We start from the raw sequence: 16,734 nt of genomic DNA, 5'->3' as shown, positions 1-16,734 counted from the left end.
GTGGCCTCAGGGCAGTTCCTTCTCTGCCCTGGACAGGCAGCCACGGGGGCCTAGGAGCTGTCAGGCGCACCTCAGGACCCTCTGGATGCGGCGGCTGCAGTCGGGGGCCAGCAGCTCCCTTCTCCGCGTGTCTGTGAATTTCTGGGCGTGGGGCAGCAGCGCCTTGCCGGGCGGGAAGAGGCCGGTGCAGAGCCACAGCAGCTGCCAGCCCCGCTCCTCGCTGTGCCTGCAGGTGGAGCGCTGGTCAGCCCAGGAGGGGCCCCTCCCGGAAGCCCGGGCCAGCCAGGCACCTCGGGGAGATGGGGCTTCTTAGGATTTATGCTATGAGCTGAGGCCTGCCTGAGGCCCTGGGCAAGGCAGCCGCTGCCCTGCTGCCAATGCCGCCAAGGCTTCCCTGCCCACGAGCAGGGGAGGGGGTGCTATTGTGCCCATCTTGTGGAGTAGGGCACGAGGTTTAGAGAGGCCAGGGCCTGCCCAGGTGACAAAGGAGAGAGGGGGACCCAGGGCAGGTCTGCCTCCCCGCCGGCTCTGGCCAGCCCAGGAAGTCGGGGACACACCGGGTCCCAACCTTCCCACCGTTACTGCGAGGGTCGCCTCTATGAGGGGCCGCCTCCCCCTCTGAACAGTGGACACAGCCTCGGGGGCTGGGGCGAGGCCTGAGGGGGCCGTGGGCATGGCAACCCGCGCGCGCGGTGCCCTCTGCCCCTCCCCGGTCCCCACAGACCTCTTGGTGTTGTGCGTCAGCTGCTTCAGGATCTGGCAGTAAACCTCATCCTGCAGGGCCGCCTGCTGCAGGGCCGCCGAGAAGATCTCGTCGGTAAGCTCCAGGGAGGTCCAGGCCTTCCGAGAGGGGTAGTCGCCCATGTACCTGAGGATGGGTGCGGCCGTCAAGGAGAACGCGCCGGCGGGCGGGGCTGCCTGTCACCGCTGACCCCCGAGCCCCGCCCCGCGCGGACCCTGGGGCAGCGCTGTGCCCTGGGAGATCTGGCCCCCTGGCGGGCGGGCTGCGGGGCCGGGGCAGGCTGGCCGGGAAAGGATATCGATGAAGATCCGACAGGCGACGTCCCGCAGCTCGGCGTCGGCGTGGACGCGCCTGAGCAGAGGCTGCCGCAGCGGCTCGGCTGAGTGGGCCCACAGGTGGCCCCGGGTCCGGGCCAGGGGCAGCACAGCTCTGCTCACCGTCTCCTTCTCTGGGACCCTGTCCGGGATCGAGGCGGGGGTGAGGGCCCTCCTCAGGCCTCCTCTGCCCGTGCTCCTCTCTGTCCCCTCCCCACCACGAGCCACGCGCACACAGTGGCAGGAGAGCGCCGGGCTCCAGTGCAGGTCCCCACGGGGAGGCCCTCTGTGCCCACAGCACGCAGCTCAGAAACGGGGTGGTCGTGGGAGGGTCAGAGGGTCCCCTCCCTGCCCAGCGAGGCCAGGCGGGCAGTGCACCTGCTTTCATGGCCTCCGGCCCCCGGGAAGCAGAGAGAGGCTGCTTGGGGTGGGTTCTGGGGGTGGGCAGGGCAGTCACCTAAAAAACTCATAGGAGAATTCCTCCAGGGTGTGCAGCTTCTCCTCAGGCTGCTCCTCGGGGGCCGGCTCTGCGGGCCGCCCCTCCTGGGCTGCCAGCTTCCGCTTCTCTGGTGGCATGGCCAGCAAGCTCTGTGAGGGCACGGGTCTGTGGGTGTCCAGGAGCCCCTGCCCACTAGCTCCTCCTGGCCTGGTTGCCTCAGGGACTCGGGAGGGGCCGGCCCACAGGGCTGGATAGGCCTGGGTCTACCCTTCTTGTGTCACCTGCTGTGTGACCCAGGATGAGTGACTCAACGTCTCTGAACCTGTTTCCTTTCCCTTAGGAGGGCTCTCAGGCCCACCACGCTCCCCTTCCCTGGGGCACCTCTCCTCAGGGACATCTCTCACCCTGACCCTGACAGCCTGGCCCCCGACCTCCTTCCGGCCTCAGCACAAGTGCCAGTCCCTCAGGGATACCTTCCCAGACAGGGCAAGCCCCCGCCCTAGGATTTGCTCCCATAACAACAGGTACTTCTTCTTGGTGGCACTTCGTTCACTTGCCATCAAGTCGTCATTCGTCCCAGTGCTCCTTGAGGGCGGAGATACTACTGTGTTCAATCCTGTACTGCAGGCGCGGGGCACGCAGTTGGCACTCAATACACGCACGCTGGAAGGCCTGTCTGTCCTGTCTCCCTGGGGGGCTGGTCTTGGGGGCTGGGGTGGGGTGGCTGTCAGGGGTAGGGAGACTTGAGCCCCCCTGGGTCAGAGTTTAAATGAGGCTGAGACAAGGACGGATGCATCCCCAGGACACCCCCTGGTGGGAGGGGCGGAAGGGATGCCCCCTGATTGAGCACCTACTAAATGCCGGGCGCTGCGCCAGGTACTCACTGCACAAGCACTTCCTGCCTCTCCATCACCCCAGAAGGACGATGGGGCTGGCAGAGCTGACGTGATTGCCCAGGATCTGTGAGGTGGGTCCCCCGCCCCTGAGCTAGGACCCCAGGCCGGGCATCTCGGCCACTTCCCCAGGTGCCCACGGGTGCCTAGCTGAGGGCAGGAGAGCATATGAGTTACCAGCAGCTGTGCTGAGGGCTTGGTGACCGTTGGGATGGTGTAGAGGCAGGCCGTGGGCACCAGCCCCGTCTTCTTGGTCCTGTCATTCTGGGCCAGGGTCCAGTTCTCAGAGGTCAGCAGCCCCTGCTTCTCTGTCAGGATCAGCAAGTCCCCCTTCTTGAAGGGCAGGAGGGTGGCATCCTCTACAAATCCAGGTCACACAGACACACACACGGGGCAGAGAAGACGCCGTTTCCCAAGGGCTCAGCGGAGGCCACAGGCTGTGCTGGCATCCTGTGGGCCATCTCCTTTGACCGGTGGGGAAATGGAGACGCAAAGCAATGGGCCCAAGGCCGCCCTGACAGTGAGCTGGTGGTGGGATTCCCAGAGCTCTGGCCCTCAGGGGGCCTGGACAGGCACAGAGCCTGCGGTGGCAGGAGCTGGGGAGACCTGCTCAGACGCCTGACCAGGAGATGGCTGGCAAGCCGGGAGGGAGGTGGACCAAGGGAACAGAACACCAGCTGGCAGTCACCAAGCCTGCCCGGGAGCTGGGTGACCTCTCTGAGCCTGTTTCCTCAACTGTAAAATGAACAGTCATTCCTCCCTCCTGGGGCTGTTGTGAGGATGGAATGGGCCCCAGGGACAAAGCTTCTGCTGACGTTTCTTACTGCACTCAAGACCCTGTGCACAGCCCTCCCCTGCCCCCTCCCTCCTGAAGCCTGATTTCCAGCCGTGCTCAGGGAAGCCGCGGCCGAGAACTCGACTGCCCGGGCTCACCCCGCCCGCAACCCCCCTCTGAGCTGTGTGGCCCTGGACAAGTTGCGCCCCTTCTCTGAGCCTCCAGTCCTTGCCTGTAAAATGGGACAACAGGGCAGCTGTGGGGATGGTGGGCAAGGCACGGGCGGGTGGCCCAGCTGTTCTCTGCAGGTGAGGGCGCGAGGACAGCCCTCAGCGCACTTCACTTTGGAGGGTTTGAGACCCCTCCCGGAGTCCCCTCATCTTGCACATGGGAAGGCCTTGCCTACCGCTGCCCCCCGAGTGCTTGGTGGCCTCTCTCCCTCTCTCTGCTCGAGTCCTTGTGCCCCGCCTGCCACGTGACCACCGGGACCTGGCAGGAGCAAGCCACCCACCCTCACCGGGTCCCCTCCCCACCAGGCTGGGTACCTGTGGCTCTCCTGTCCTGCAGGGCCATGGCGAACACAGACCTCTCCTTCAAGCCCTCCAGAAACATGGCCACCAGCTCGGCGATGGCCACGCTGCTGGGGGACCTGAACTCGAACTCCTCTTCGTGCAGCGTGAAGAGCGCCAGCCTCTGCCCACCCTGGGCCTCCCTGAGGGGGAAAGGGGGCAATGTGACCAGAGGTCTACTCCACCCTCCCCCTGGGTCAGCCCCTCGGCAGCCTCGGAGGGGTGACCCGCCTGCGTTGCAGATGAGGAAACCGAGCAGCGAGTCCAGAGCCATGGCAGGGCCAGGGGCTGCGAGCAAGTCTGCCCCGGTCCCAGGCCCCGCCGTGTGTGTGGGCAGGTGAGCCAGAGCTTAGGCTCCCATGGGCTCCAAACGCAGTGGTGGTATTGAGCCCCAGTCTGTGGGTCAGCTCCGGGCAGGCAAGGTGGTGGCCAGCGTGGAGGGCCACCACGGGGCCACCGCAAAGAACGGTGGCGCTGAGATGGAGCACCAGCCTGGGGCGAGCTTGGGCGAGCTACCCAGCCTCTATGTGCTTCCGTTCATTTATGTGCAGACTGGGGGCGCTGGGGGCACTTACTGGCATAGCAGAGAGCGCCCAGCACGGTGTGCCCCGGTGAGTGGTGGCCGGCCTGCGCCCTGCACACACCGGTAATGACCACAGTGGTCGTGCCACAGCGGGCTGTGCTTTAACCAAGCAGGGGCTCTGGCAGGGCACGAGCAGGCCTTCCCGAAGGGCACGGAGGCCTTCTCAGAAGGTGAGGGCCACGGAGAGCACAGGGACAGGGCGTCCGAGGCCCCACCAGGCGTGCAAGTCCGCCCTCGTGCTGTTCTGTGCCCTGCGCACGCAGCCTTGTCCCTCGCTCCCTCTCCCAGATGGCTGGCACCTCCGCGTCAGTGGTTCCCACCCGTGAGAAGGGAAGGAGCCTATAGGTGAACGTACACCCTGGAGGCTGCAAGCTTATGTGCCCCTTTCCAGGGGGGCTGGGTTCTAAAGGAAGCTTGAGAAGGCAACGCGTGATGTGCTGGCCCTGGGACAGTGGAAGGTGGGTCCCGATCCAACGGCCATCACAGCACACGTGTGATGTGGTATGAGCCAGCCGGGCTCCGAGGGACAATGTCCCTCCTCCTCTCCCTGTCTCTCCTGCAGCCCCCAAGGGCTGAGGCTGTGGGGAGAGAGAGATTTGGGGCCTCTTCCCTCAGGGCGCCCACCTGTCGGTGGTCAGGCTCATGACCTCTAGGAAAGAGAGTTCTAGCAGCATCTTCTCCTTCTGGTCCAGGAAGTACAGCCCCTTCCAGTTAACAGCCAAGATCAGCTGGGCCCTGGGCAGTCGGGGGCCTGGCGGACGGAGACAGAAGTGTGAAGCCTGGGCTGGCCCGGGGTGTGGGCCCAGCCGCACCCTCTTACCCGGTCAGACGCCGTTACCTGAGAGTGTGGTGACCTCAAAGAGCCGGGAGAAGAGCAGCGGCCACTTCAGGCAGGCGGTGTCCACCACCTGCTCCTGCACGGCCAGTGGCGTGGCCCGCTTCTGGGTGTATGGCGCCTGCTCGGGGGACACGATGATGCGTCACCTCCGTCACTCATCATCCGCCACCTAACTACTCACCCAGCGCCCAGGGCGCTCATGCGCCGGATCATTCTGTGAAGCCTCTGCCTAAAGCCAGGCCAGTGCTGGCGAGGGCTGGGTGGGAGGCTCTGGTGGGCTGGGGAGGACCCCTCACGGGCGGTTTTGAGAAGGAAGGAAGGCTTTCCCCTCCTCAGCATCAGAGCTCCAGAGGCTGTAGGGCCAGGCTCCTGCTCGCTGCCTCAGCCTGGAAGACCGTGAGGGTCACGTGCAGGTGTCTGCGGGCCCCCGTCTGCGGGCTCAGGCGGGCTCTCGCCGACACTGGCCTCAGGGGGCTGCATGTTGCTCCGTGCCCAAGGCCAACCATGGTGTGTGTGTGTCCGTGTGTTGCTGGTGCCCCCCTCTGCCTCTCTTCTGCGGAGCTCTTCGTCTGCACATTTGGGAGGCGTCTTTCAGGCACCTTCACCTCAAACCACCCCCGCACCAAGTCTGGTCTCACCTTCCTTCCTCCCCCGTCCTCGGCTTTTCCCCACCTTCACCCTTCCCTCTCCCCATCTCACTGCTCTGTGCTCATCGCTGGCTGTAACATCCAACTGAGCTTTCTTGTTAGTGTGTTGAGTAAAATGTTATTTCTCTTGTTCCTACTTTAAAAGGTGGTTGGGTAACATTCAGATACTGGATTGGGGGATGTAAATTGATACATCCTACCTGAGACTTGGCAGTATGCAACGGGTGTCAAGGATTTTAGAACATTCACACACTCTGAAATCCCTTTTCTAGAAATTGATCCTGATGAAATAACCGGCAAACATACAAAAGTTGTATCTACAAAGAGGTTCGCCTTGCTGTTTTAACAGTGAAAAATGGGGCATGACCTTAACATTCATCAGTAGGAATCAGTGAAGTGAATTATAACTCATGAATACAGTACTATGCAGCCCTTAAAAACAGAGAGATCGGTATTTAGTGACACAGAAGTAGGGACCCAAACTATTAAGTGAAGTAAAGAAGCATGTTTTAAAGTTATCTAATGATAATCCTATTTTTATTTTTTAAAAAAGGTGTGTTTCAGGCTTCCCTAGTGGTGCAGTGGTTAAGAATCCGCCTGCCAATGCAGGGGACACGGGTTCGAGCCCTGGTCCAGGAAGATCCCACATGCCTCAGAGCAACTAAGCCCGTGAGCCACAACTACTGAGCCCGTGTGCCACAACTACTGAACCCGCGTGCCTAGAGCCCGTGCTCCGCAACAAGAGAAGCCACTGCAATGAGAAGCCTGCGCACTGCAAGGAAGAGTAGCCCCTGCTCGCCACAACTAGAGAAAGCCCATGTGCAACAACGAAGACCCAACGCAGCCAAAAAAAAAGGCGTGTTTCTCTCACTCCAATCATATGCACGTCTCCGTTGTGTACGTGTGAATAAGGCAGTCTAGAAGGACACACGCCACAAGCTTAAGAGGGATGAGCGCTTTGATGTGATATTATTGGTGATTTCCCTGTTGTTTTTGTATTTGTCTGTATTTTCTGGTTTATTTGGTAATGCCCAGGTTTTAAGTGTTTAATGGAAAAAAATCAGTGAAACTATGTCCACTTTGGAAAAAGTGTGGTGTGAATTTCCTAATTCTTTACTCTCACCCCAACTCCCCCTTCCCAAATTACGAAGCCACTTCTCACTCATGCTCATCTGGGGTCGTGTGCCTCTCTTGTTCCCCTCCGTCTCGTACTAGCCCTAAAACGTCCGTGGTCTCTCCCCTGTAAACACGTCCACTCAGGCTGGGAAACAACAGAAACAACCAACAGGGTTTGCGTCCCCAAATTCCCGTGCAAGGATTGTCCCCAAGGTATGCTAGCCACTGCCTTGTGGAACAGGGCATCTGTGGTCAAGCTTGTGTGGGGAACATCGCGTAAGACAATCAGGCTTCTGTCCTGCAGGACTTCTTAGAGCCTTTCCTAAGGGCTGTGCACTGTGACACCCTAAGAGCAGGACAGAGCAAGCTGCATCCCCTGCCGCAGGTGTACAGGGCCCTTGTCCACGGACCCACTTTGAGCCCCTCCTTCTGTGTTGCCAGAAAGGAGAGCGTGTTGCTTGGTCATCCTCCCTGCCCTTCTCCGCACTTGGATGGGCCCTGCTGCCACTCCCCCCGGGGCTTATCTCCCTGCCACTGGGCTGTCAACCCCTGCCAAACAGGCGCCATGCTGCCTTCGTATTTCCCACTGCCTGTCCTGTTCTTTCTTGGCCCCCAGTGCAAGTTAATGCAGGGGAGGCATTAACCAAAGGGCTGTATCCTCAGTAACCCCCCGTGCACAGTTCTCCTGCAGCAGCTGCGCCAGCCAGCCAGGTCCTCAGAGATGCCTTTGCACCCTCAGGCCACGCTGCAGAGCAAAGCACCCTATGAGGAAGGAGGCTCTGACAGAGGGGCGGGTTTGGGACAGCCCTGTGGGGAGGGGCAGAGAGACAGGGGGACTGAACCAGACAGCCTGTCTTTGTCCCCTCTTGGGGTGGAAGTTCAGGAGCAGCAGAAACCTCCGCTGGTGCGGGTGATCCCGAGAACACGAGTGGGCGTTGGGAGGTGCAGGCAGAGGCTTGGGGAGGAGGCTGTGCGCCTCCGGGAGCCGCCTTCACTTGGTGCGGGCTGACCAAGCAGGGGTAGGAGAGGGGCAGCCCTCCCTGCTGTCCAGAGCCAGCCCCGGGCACACGGGGCCCAGCAAGGGGACACCGTAAGGCCTGGGGCCAGGATGGGGCCTCACAGGGTGGGACCGGTGCCGAGGCAAGGGCGTGCTCGCGGTCAGCAGCTGGGGATGCCCTCTCGCGCCGGAAGGCCAGGGCCCAGCCCGACGCTGCAGCGGAGACCGGTGCGGGGCTGAGCCGCCCTGACCTATGCAGGATGCCACCGTGGAAGGAGGAGGGAAGACGGAACGGGCCTGTCAGAGGGAGTGGACCTGAACGAGACTCTTTAAACCTGAAGAGACAGGGCTCTGCTGAGCGGCAAGTTAGTCTCCCAAACCCCCATGAGTGGGGACTCGTAACGGGGTCTCCAACCGTTCTACACACCCAGGGCCCCCAGGGCCCCAAAAAGAGCTGCACAGCCCGAGTGCACAGGCTCTGGGGGGCTGACCTCAGCGTGGGCGGCGGTGACCAGGCTGGCCCACTTCTCTGGGGTCTTGGTCCTGTACAGCTTGGCGGGGACACAGCTGGGCAGCAGCTCCTGGACGGCCTGGCTCCCCACCGAGGTGCCGAGCTGCACGTAGCAGTGTTGGGCCAGCAGTTGCACCAGCTCTTCCTCCTGCACAGCCCGGGGGACACACAGCGGGCGGGGGGGGGGATGGCGTTGAGGGCCCACCCTCCCCCAGGACGCTCTCGCCCCGGCACAGCAGAGGTGACCAGCCACCTCCGCTAGGCAGGACCTGCCCCTCCCCCACCACGGCAGAACCTCCGCGGGCCCCGACTGGGCGCCGACGCGGGCTGGGCTCCGGCTGGCAGGCAGGGACCTCCCAGCGGCCTTGGCCTGAGCCCTGCGGAGCCTCTGCCTGAGGACAAGGGGGGGGATCCCCTGTGGCCCTCCGGAGCCAGAGAATGTGTGGGAGGGAGCTCTGAGGCCTCGGTGGAGCCCCAAACACTGCTGTCTGAGTGGGGTGAGTGTGGGCGAGGCCTTTACCCTGTCTCCCCGAGTCCTCACTGGGCAAAGGTGACCAGTGGCCACCCCTGTGTGGCCTCTGCGGGACTCATGTGGGTGGAAGCCTGTGTAAGGCACCAGCGTGCACGGCACAGAGCAGGGCTCCTGCTCCAAGCAGCCCTGTTCTTCCCGGGAGACCAAAACCTTGCCCGGCCACCTAGCTGCCTGCCCTCTGGGCCCCTTTCCCCTCGCCCCTGCCTCTCCCTGCCCACTGCCCCATTCCAGGCCGGCCTCCAGGACTCCATGGCTGCCTCCGACCTCCAGGGCAGCACCCTCCGATTCAGGCCCGGGAGGTCTGCACCCACTGAACAGGTGCAGTGCTGCCCGAGGACTTCAGGTGCACGAGCTCCCTTCCCTCGAGTCTCACAAACATACAGAAAGCTCAGGTGACTCTGCACTTTCCAGATGAGGGCCAGAGGCTCAGAGAGGTGACCTAACGTTCCAAGGTCACACTGCCAGGAAGAGGCACAGGTGGGACCTGAACTCAAGTGCCGGGGCTCCAAGGCCATGTTCTTGACCCCCAGGCCCTGCTGCCCCATAAGCAGCTGCCCTGGTGAGGCCAGGTGGGCTTGGGGCTGATGGGAGGGCTTCCCCACCTGCTGCAGGTGCCCCAAACCCCAGAGGCTTGAGCAAACCTACGGCTGAGGGACGAGATGGAGGCGGCCGGGCAGGGACAGCTGCGCCCGGAGGGGCCCAGGGACCTGCACTGGCGGACGCACCCCCGGGCCCACTCCTCTCCGCTGGCCGCCTGCCCTCCACGCTCCCCACGGGCATCCCCGGTGGCCGCAGCCCAGCTGCCCTTGCTCCGTCCCCGCCGCCCCTGCGCTGGAACAGGGCGCTTCCTCAGGCTGTCTGATGCGTGGGTCTTCACGGCCCTGACGGCCGCGGCCCCCTCACCTTCTCGAAGCTGTACTCGCCGGACCAGACTCCGTGGAGGACTTGGTGGTAAATGAGCTGGGTGCTGACCGGGTCCTCCCGGGAGTCGTGCCACGGGGTGAAGAACTCCTTCCGGAAGTAGAGGCGCCAGGGCGCCTGGCGCTCGCTCTCGCCCCTCTCCCGGGCCAGCTGCTCACACTGGGCCATGGCGTCCATCACGTGGTCGCGCCCGCTGCCCAGCGACCAGAACTGAGGCCAGAATCGGGGCGGCAGGGGTGAGCGACTGCTGCATATCAGGCCGCCCCACCTGCCCTTGGCACACGGAGGACAAGAGCCCGCTGGACGCCCGAGGGACTCCTCCCCACGGGGCGTGGACTGTCAATCACCCCCCCCCCCAACACTGCCCCCCGCCCGCCCCGCCCACAGGCGGCACATGCCCACGTGACGGGGTCAGAACACTCTGATTGGTTGGTTGGCGTGAGCACGACTCGGTCTGAGGCTGTGGGTGTCAGGGCATCTTGGGGGGCAACAATGTGGGGTTCAGGTGGGGCAGCGCTGGTGTGACCTCCGCATTGCTACATGGGAGTCTGAGCTCCCCGGCGTGGGGGGGCTTGGAGCAGGATGTGGGCATGGTAGGGGCCCTGCCAGGTGTGCGTGTGACACCGTCTGGGGCCGAGGTACAGCCTCTGGGCTGAGCGCGTGAGTGTTGGGGCAGGAGGGCAGGTTGCCTGGTTAGGAGGCATGTCTGTGAGCGGGAGTTTGTGTTCGTATCTGTGTTTGGCAGCCGGCAAGGCGAGCGGTGGCTAGGCTGACAGGCGGGTGGTGGATGGGACCCCCTGGCCAGTACCTTATCGTACACGGCAACCTGCAGGGAAAAGCCCACGTGGTCGCTGAGGCCCTGCTTGTGGGCGATGTGCAGGCAGACTTCCCGAGACGTCGAGGCTGAGTCCACCGAGACGGTCAGGCTCTCTCTAGTCGCCAAGGTCACATGGATCGGGACGTGCTTCTTGGACTTGACAGCCTGGGGACAGACGAAGACTCAGGTCCTCTACCCGGGAGGCTCCTGGACTCAGCTGCCGGCGCTGGTGCTCCCGGAACCCTGGGATGGGAGGCCGGTCCACCATCCCCTCTTCCCAACCCGCTGACCCTATTGGCTCATCCCCATGGGTTCCAAGGGGAGGGGCCTTCTGAAGCCCCACCCGGTGCGGCAGGGAGTTAACAAAAGTCCTGGCCAACGGACATCTGCTACTGAACTGACAGAGTGGGCCAGGGCTGCGCCCCTGGGATGCAGCCGGCAAGTGGAAGGCCCAGTTTTAACATGAGATCCCTGAGCTTTGGCTGGGTGACTCAGAATCACAGAAAGTCAAAAAGCTCTTGGACATGGCTGGGTCTCGTACTCTGGAACATTTTGGGTCCAAGGAAGCCACTGTTCCTCTCTGCGTACAGCAGGGCATGAGCACCACCACACCGCTAAGGCAAGTTCACCTGCAACCCCAAGGCTCACGGGCAGAGCAGGTAGATAAGGTGGAAGCGGGGAGGCCCTGTGGACTCGGGTGGCAGGGCGAGGATGGGGGGGTGTGTGGCGGGAGGTTACCCTGGTATAGGGCACCATGGGGCACAGACAGTGAGTGCCTTTCAGGAGCTGCAGGTATAGTGGGGGGCAGGGGTGTCCCCTCAACCCCGCCTGCTTCTGAAGGACCTTTCCTGAGGATACTGCAGGAACTCACAGGTGACACAAACAACATTGCCGACCTTGGTTGGCCACATAAAATGCATATGTCCTTGGGAGGGGTAACGCTTTAAGCAGCCACTCACACTCTGCAGCTAAGGAACTGAGTAGACTTACTTTCCCCTTCAGCTAGTAGGGCCCTAAAGGAATGCCGATTTAGATTGGTGGCGAGGGTGCAATTTTGAAGGCTGGACCAGGCCTGGGGAGGCTCACAGGGACCACTGGCACAGAAGGCGGTGGACGGGCCCGGAGCACACACTTCCTGCTGGCAGCCCCATGAGCTGTGCTGGAAGAGCCGTGACGGCTGGCACCACCCCACACAGACCGTCTCTCGCCCCTACCTGCAGCTCCAGCCAGGAGGGCGGCTCCGTGCGCACCCCGTTGGCACAGGTGCGTCTCAGGCGCTCAACACAGAAGGGCCCGTAGCCGACTGGCCCTTGACCAATGAAGTTCAGCAGATACTGGTGGGCGAGGAAGGGAAGGGGACGAAGACACTTAGAATAGAGGACACTTTCTACTTACTGTCCAGATTCTAGAAACTGTGATACTAATTGTTAACTATGGACGTTGGATGTGTTAACTAACCTTACTTGGCAACCATTCTGCAATACACGCCTATGTAAAATCACTACACTGTACACCCTACACTTGAACAATGTTATATGTCAATTATATTTCAATAAAACTGGAAAAAAGTTTAAATGAAAATAAAAATGATAATAGTGTTGGCAAAGGTGCATTGACACGGGGCTCTCACACTGTGAGAAGAAATATCAATTGCACAGCATTTCTGAGGAGTCATTTGTCAATATGTTTTAAATAGTACATAGTTTAAAAATGTACATACTCTTCGACCTAATAATTCAAACCTATGATAAAGGGAGATATATAGTTTTTTTTTTGTTTTTAATTTTATTTATTTATTTAGTCTTTTGGCTGCACTGGGTCTTCGTTGCTATGCGTGGGCTTTCTCTAGCTGCGGTGAGGGGGGGCTACACTTCGTTGCGACGCGCGGGCTGCTCATTGCGGTGGCTTCTCTTGGTGCAGAGCACGGGCTCTAGGCACGCGGGCTTCAGTAGTTGCAGCATGTGGGCTCAGTAGTCGTGGCACGCAGGCCCTAGTGCGTGCGGGCTTCAGGAGTTGCGGCACGTGGGCTCAGTAGTTGTGGCGCATGGGCTCTAGGGCGCATGGGCTTCAGTAGTTGTGGCACGTGGGCTCAGTAGTTGTGGCTTGCTGGCTCTAGAGCACAGGCTCAGTAGTTGTGGCGCAGGGGCTTAGCTGCTCCACGGCATGTGGGATCTTCCCGGACCAGGGCTCGAACCTGTGTGCCCAGCATTGGCAGGCGGATTCTTAACCACTGTGCCACCAGGGAAGTCCCTAAAGTTTTTAGTCATAGTGGTGTTTATGGTGATGGGCAATTGGAAGATGGATCCTAGATGTCCATCAACGAGTGAAATACGCGCTGGGACAGCGCTAACAGATGGCATTAGCACTGCCATTTGGGAACAGTTTATGACATGAGAAGACACATAAGATAAGTGAAAGCTGCAGGAGAGCCGATGTTCAAAATATGTTTGACAAGATGCTGAAACAAGGCATTGAAAACCTTTTTGTCTCTCAGAGAGATTCTTTGAGGGGATGCAGCCTGGAAGGGTTTACTGGTGTCAAGGGTGGCCCAGGGCCCAGGGCAGATGGCCAGGGTGACCACACTTCCTGCTGTCCCTGAAGGGACAAGAGGTAGTGAGATTGTTTCCTATGTGATTCCAAGTATGACCCTATCGCACCATAAAAGGCCAGGAATTGTAACAGAAGTTACCTTTGGGTGTGGGGATGACTTTTATTTTCTTTCTAGACTTTCTTCTTATCCTACATATTACTTTTATCATCAGAACCAAAAGGTATATTAGAGTAGCAAAGCCTGGGGCCTCCAACACTTGAAAGCACCTCCCTTGTTAGTTCTAAGGCCTAGAGAGAGATGCTGCAGCCAATCTCTGGTTGGTGCCCACTCCTCAGACTCCTTTGCCTTTTCAATGCCCATTGCACCCATTGTCTCATTGTCTCCTGGTGACTGAGCCCAGGTAAGATGACCCTGCAGATCCTGATTAGGGGTTGGAAGGAGCATCCTTCTTTATAGACGGGAAACTGAGGCTCAAAGAAGCCCAGGCACTGACACCCATCCTGGCCTGCAGGAGCAGGAGAACTGGGCCATGCTTGGGTCAGGAGGTCTGGACCTGCTCCAGGGCCCCGGGCCCACCCTCGCTGCCCCCGCCTTCAGCCCCTGCCCCCGGCCCTCCCCACCTTCATGAACCTTTCGGAGGGCAGGAAGCAGCCCAGGCACAGGCCAAGCAGGATCCAGCCCCGGGCCAGGCTGCTCGTTTTGTAGTTCTCCGAGAGCTGCTTGCAGATCTGGCAGTAAATCTCGTCCCTAAAAGACACAGAGCGCTGGGAGGCCAGGCAGGGGGCTGGCTCTGGGGGAGAAGAGGAGACGGGGCACACGGACACACAGCTTCTGCACCCCTGGGGGCAGACATGTTTGCAGGGGGACCTCCAGCCTCCTCACCTCCAATTGCTTTTGCTGCACGCCCTCACCTCCCCGTCACATTCAGGCCCACCTTGGACCCTGTCGTCTCCCAGGACTGTGCTCCCTCCAATGTCTCCCCAGTGGGCTCTGTAGCCCCACTCCTTTTTTTTTTTCCTTAATATTTATTTATTTATTTGGCTGTGCCGGGTCTTGTTTGCGGCATGAGGAATCTAGTCCCTGACCAGGGATCGAACCCGGGCCCCCTGCATTGGGAGCACGGAGTCTTAGCCACTGGACCACCAGGGAAGCCCCTCTGCACCCCCGCTCCTGATAGCCCTTGTTTCCTGTCTTCCCAAAGCCTCAGCCCTCCGTCCTCCCAGTCAGTCATCTCGGCCCCTTGGGCCTTTGCTCCCTCCCTCACCCACTCTGCCCACAGCACCTTGACCCTCCAGGTGTGGGTCACAGCTACAGGGAGGGCCCAGGGGTCTCCAGCCAAAGCCCTGCTCCTAGTAGATCAGCCCAATCTGATCTGCCCCTTTCCCCAACCTCACAATTATTTCAAACCTTTCCCTCTGCCTAGAGGCCCTCCCCCTTCCCCTGAATGCAGCCCACCACCCCCTGCCCCCCAATGCAGGGAGGAGAGTGGGGACTTCGAGAGAGAACCCCTCAACTCCTTACCTCCTGATCAGTTCCCATTCCCACAGGCTCATGAGCCTCTCTTCTCTGTGTCCTCTTAGGGTAGGGGCTTTCCTCCACTCTTCCCTGCTGACTCAAGCCTCTATCAACTTATAAGAGTGTCCCATTAGCCTCTCCAACCTCACATACCCAGAGGCCAGCATCTTTCCCCTAATTACTCAGTGGTATGCTCCTAAATGTTTAACAACCAACTCTTCTGGGGGAAAAAGCCCTGAAATTCATTGCATTTGCCAATTTCTGTGGTGTAAATATTCCCACCAATACTGATTTCAAGCTAGCAATGTCACCTTGCTGACCACAGAGTTCAGAGGAGACGAGCACTGCCAGCTTTCCTGGGCCAGTAGAGTCAGTCCCAGCAGACCTCCTCCTTCTGCAGCCTCTGCAGGCACTGCCATCAACCACTCACCCAGACTGGAAATCTGGGGGCCACCCCAGACTCCACCCATCGGCCACCACATCCTACTATCTGTCTCCTGGAAATTTTCTCTGTCCCCTGCTCTCCACTTCTGTTCCCTGGGCTCCCTCGTCAGCTCTGCAGCAGCCCTCTCCTGGCCTCCCGCCCCCAGGCTCCATCCCTCCATGTCATTGCCAGGAAGATCTTTCTGGAAGTCATCTATGATCATGGTCTTCTCTTAAAGCTTTTCCCTACGCTCTAAGGATTGAATTCAGACTCCGGGCCCCAGCTGGGACAAATCATCTGGAATTCCAGACCCTCAGGCTGTTTCAGAACTCTGTGACCCCACTCACCCTCTCCCTCTGTCTAGCGAACACCCCTCCTCCTTCCCACCCCACCTGGCCCTACTCTTTCTCAGCGCCCCCACTGGATCACCACCTTAGCACAGGCAGTTATTGTGGGTCTCCGGGTCCTCCCATGCTCCCCAACTAAAGGATGGGCTCCTTGAGGACAGAGACACGTTGCCTTCATCTCTACATCCCCAGCCCACAGGCCAGGGCCTGGCCCTGAGCAGGTACTTAATAAACATTTATCTAACGTGTGGCTGGATGTGAAGTGGGGCATTTGCTTTGTCTTGGAATTTGGCTAAGACTCCAAAGCCAAGGATAAACAGATGATAATACTCAATATTCGAAAGAGATACACTCTTGTAGGATTTACTAAAAGATGGCAGAACCAGTCCAGCCAGCACACCACCTCCAGCCTGCATAAAGGAAGGTGAGAAATTTGAAAGGTGATTCCTGGAAGCGACTTCATGGGAGTAGAGAGATCTCTGGCTCATCTTCACTACATCTGAGTGAGGGGGAGTGAGGGGGACCCAGGAGACCTGCTGATGGAGATGGGGACTGTCTGCCAGAGATGGGACCCATCTCACTCTCCATCTGAGGCATGCTGAGCCCCAGCAGCCCATTTGACCACCCCAGGGTACTGGAATGGGGCATGATGACAGAGCTCTTGAGAGTGCTTCGTTTGTGTCCCCTGGAGATACAAGTTGGGGGTCTCCATGAACAACAGACTAGTGTCTGCTTCCTGCTAGAGAAGTCTAAGCCACCCTTGATGGGCAAGATGGAGAAAGAACAGTCAGGAGCTGAGAACTGCACTTGTTCAGTTTGGTGGGGGCAAGCGTGGATGAGTGTCTGTTGACCAAGAGGAGGCCATGGAAGGAGCTGGGCTTCAGGTATCTTGCTGGGATCCATGCAAGCAGGCCAACCATCATTCCAGAGGGTCCCAGTGGTTAAGAGGCTGTGGTATGTTCCATTAGGGGCTAGAGATGACAGAGAATCTCAAGGGATCCCTGAGACAGTGTTGGCCCCAGCTGGGGTCAGGACTACACAGAAGTGTCTACAGAGTATCTGAAGAACCCACAATCATCTCATATGGGTCTGCTATGTTGGAGGGTGTGGTGGCCAGTGAGGACCAGCCATGAGAGAATTACCAGTAGAACCAACTAAGTTTGAAGAGTTGCCACGTTAGTGTCATGCAGGCAGCTAAAACGC

At 59.9% G+C, this 16,734-nt stretch overlaps 1 protein-coding gene across 1 annotated transcript in view; it reads right to left on the bottom strand.

Moving 5' to 3' along the window:
• Positions 1 to 16,734, bottom strand: part of MYO7B (myosin VIIB) — a 105,566-nt gene that overhangs the window by 5,493 nt on the left and 83,339 nt on the right. Inside the window, exons 27-39 of the mRNA XM_059927697.1 lie at positions 13,866 to 13,992; positions 11,909 to 12,028; positions 10,686 to 10,859; positions 9,860 to 10,087; positions 8,405 to 8,572; positions 5,154 to 5,271; positions 4,940 to 5,066; positions 3,709 to 3,875; positions 2,566 to 2,747; positions 1,514 to 1,644; positions 1,041 to 1,198; positions 725 to 878; positions 71 to 226 (exon numbers count right to left, since the gene is read on the bottom strand). Of these exons, the coding sequence (XP_059783680.1) occupies positions 71 to 226; positions 725 to 878; positions 1,041 to 1,198; positions 1,514 to 1,644; positions 2,566 to 2,747; positions 3,709 to 3,875; positions 4,940 to 5,066; positions 5,154 to 5,271; positions 8,405 to 8,572; positions 9,860 to 10,087; positions 10,686 to 10,859; positions 11,909 to 12,028; positions 13,866 to 13,992 (2,010 nt within the window). The remainder of the gene's footprint in view (positions 1 to 70; positions 227 to 724; positions 879 to 1,040; positions 1,199 to 1,513; positions 1,645 to 2,565; positions 2,748 to 3,708; positions 3,876 to 4,939; positions 5,067 to 5,153; positions 5,272 to 8,404; positions 8,573 to 9,859; positions 10,088 to 10,685; positions 10,860 to 11,908; positions 12,029 to 13,865; positions 13,993 to 16,734) is intronic.

The sequence above is a fragment of the Balaenoptera ricei genome, chromosome 7, assembly GCF_028023285.1.
Source record: "Balaenoptera ricei isolate mBalRic1 chromosome 7, mBalRic1.hap2, whole genome shotgun sequence".
Classification (NCBI taxonomy): Eukaryota; Metazoa; Chordata; class Mammalia; order Artiodactyla; family Balaenopteridae; genus Balaenoptera; species Balaenoptera ricei.
The sequence above is the reverse complement of the archived record's forward strand: the minus strand, read 5'-3'. Positions and strand labels throughout refer to the sequence as shown.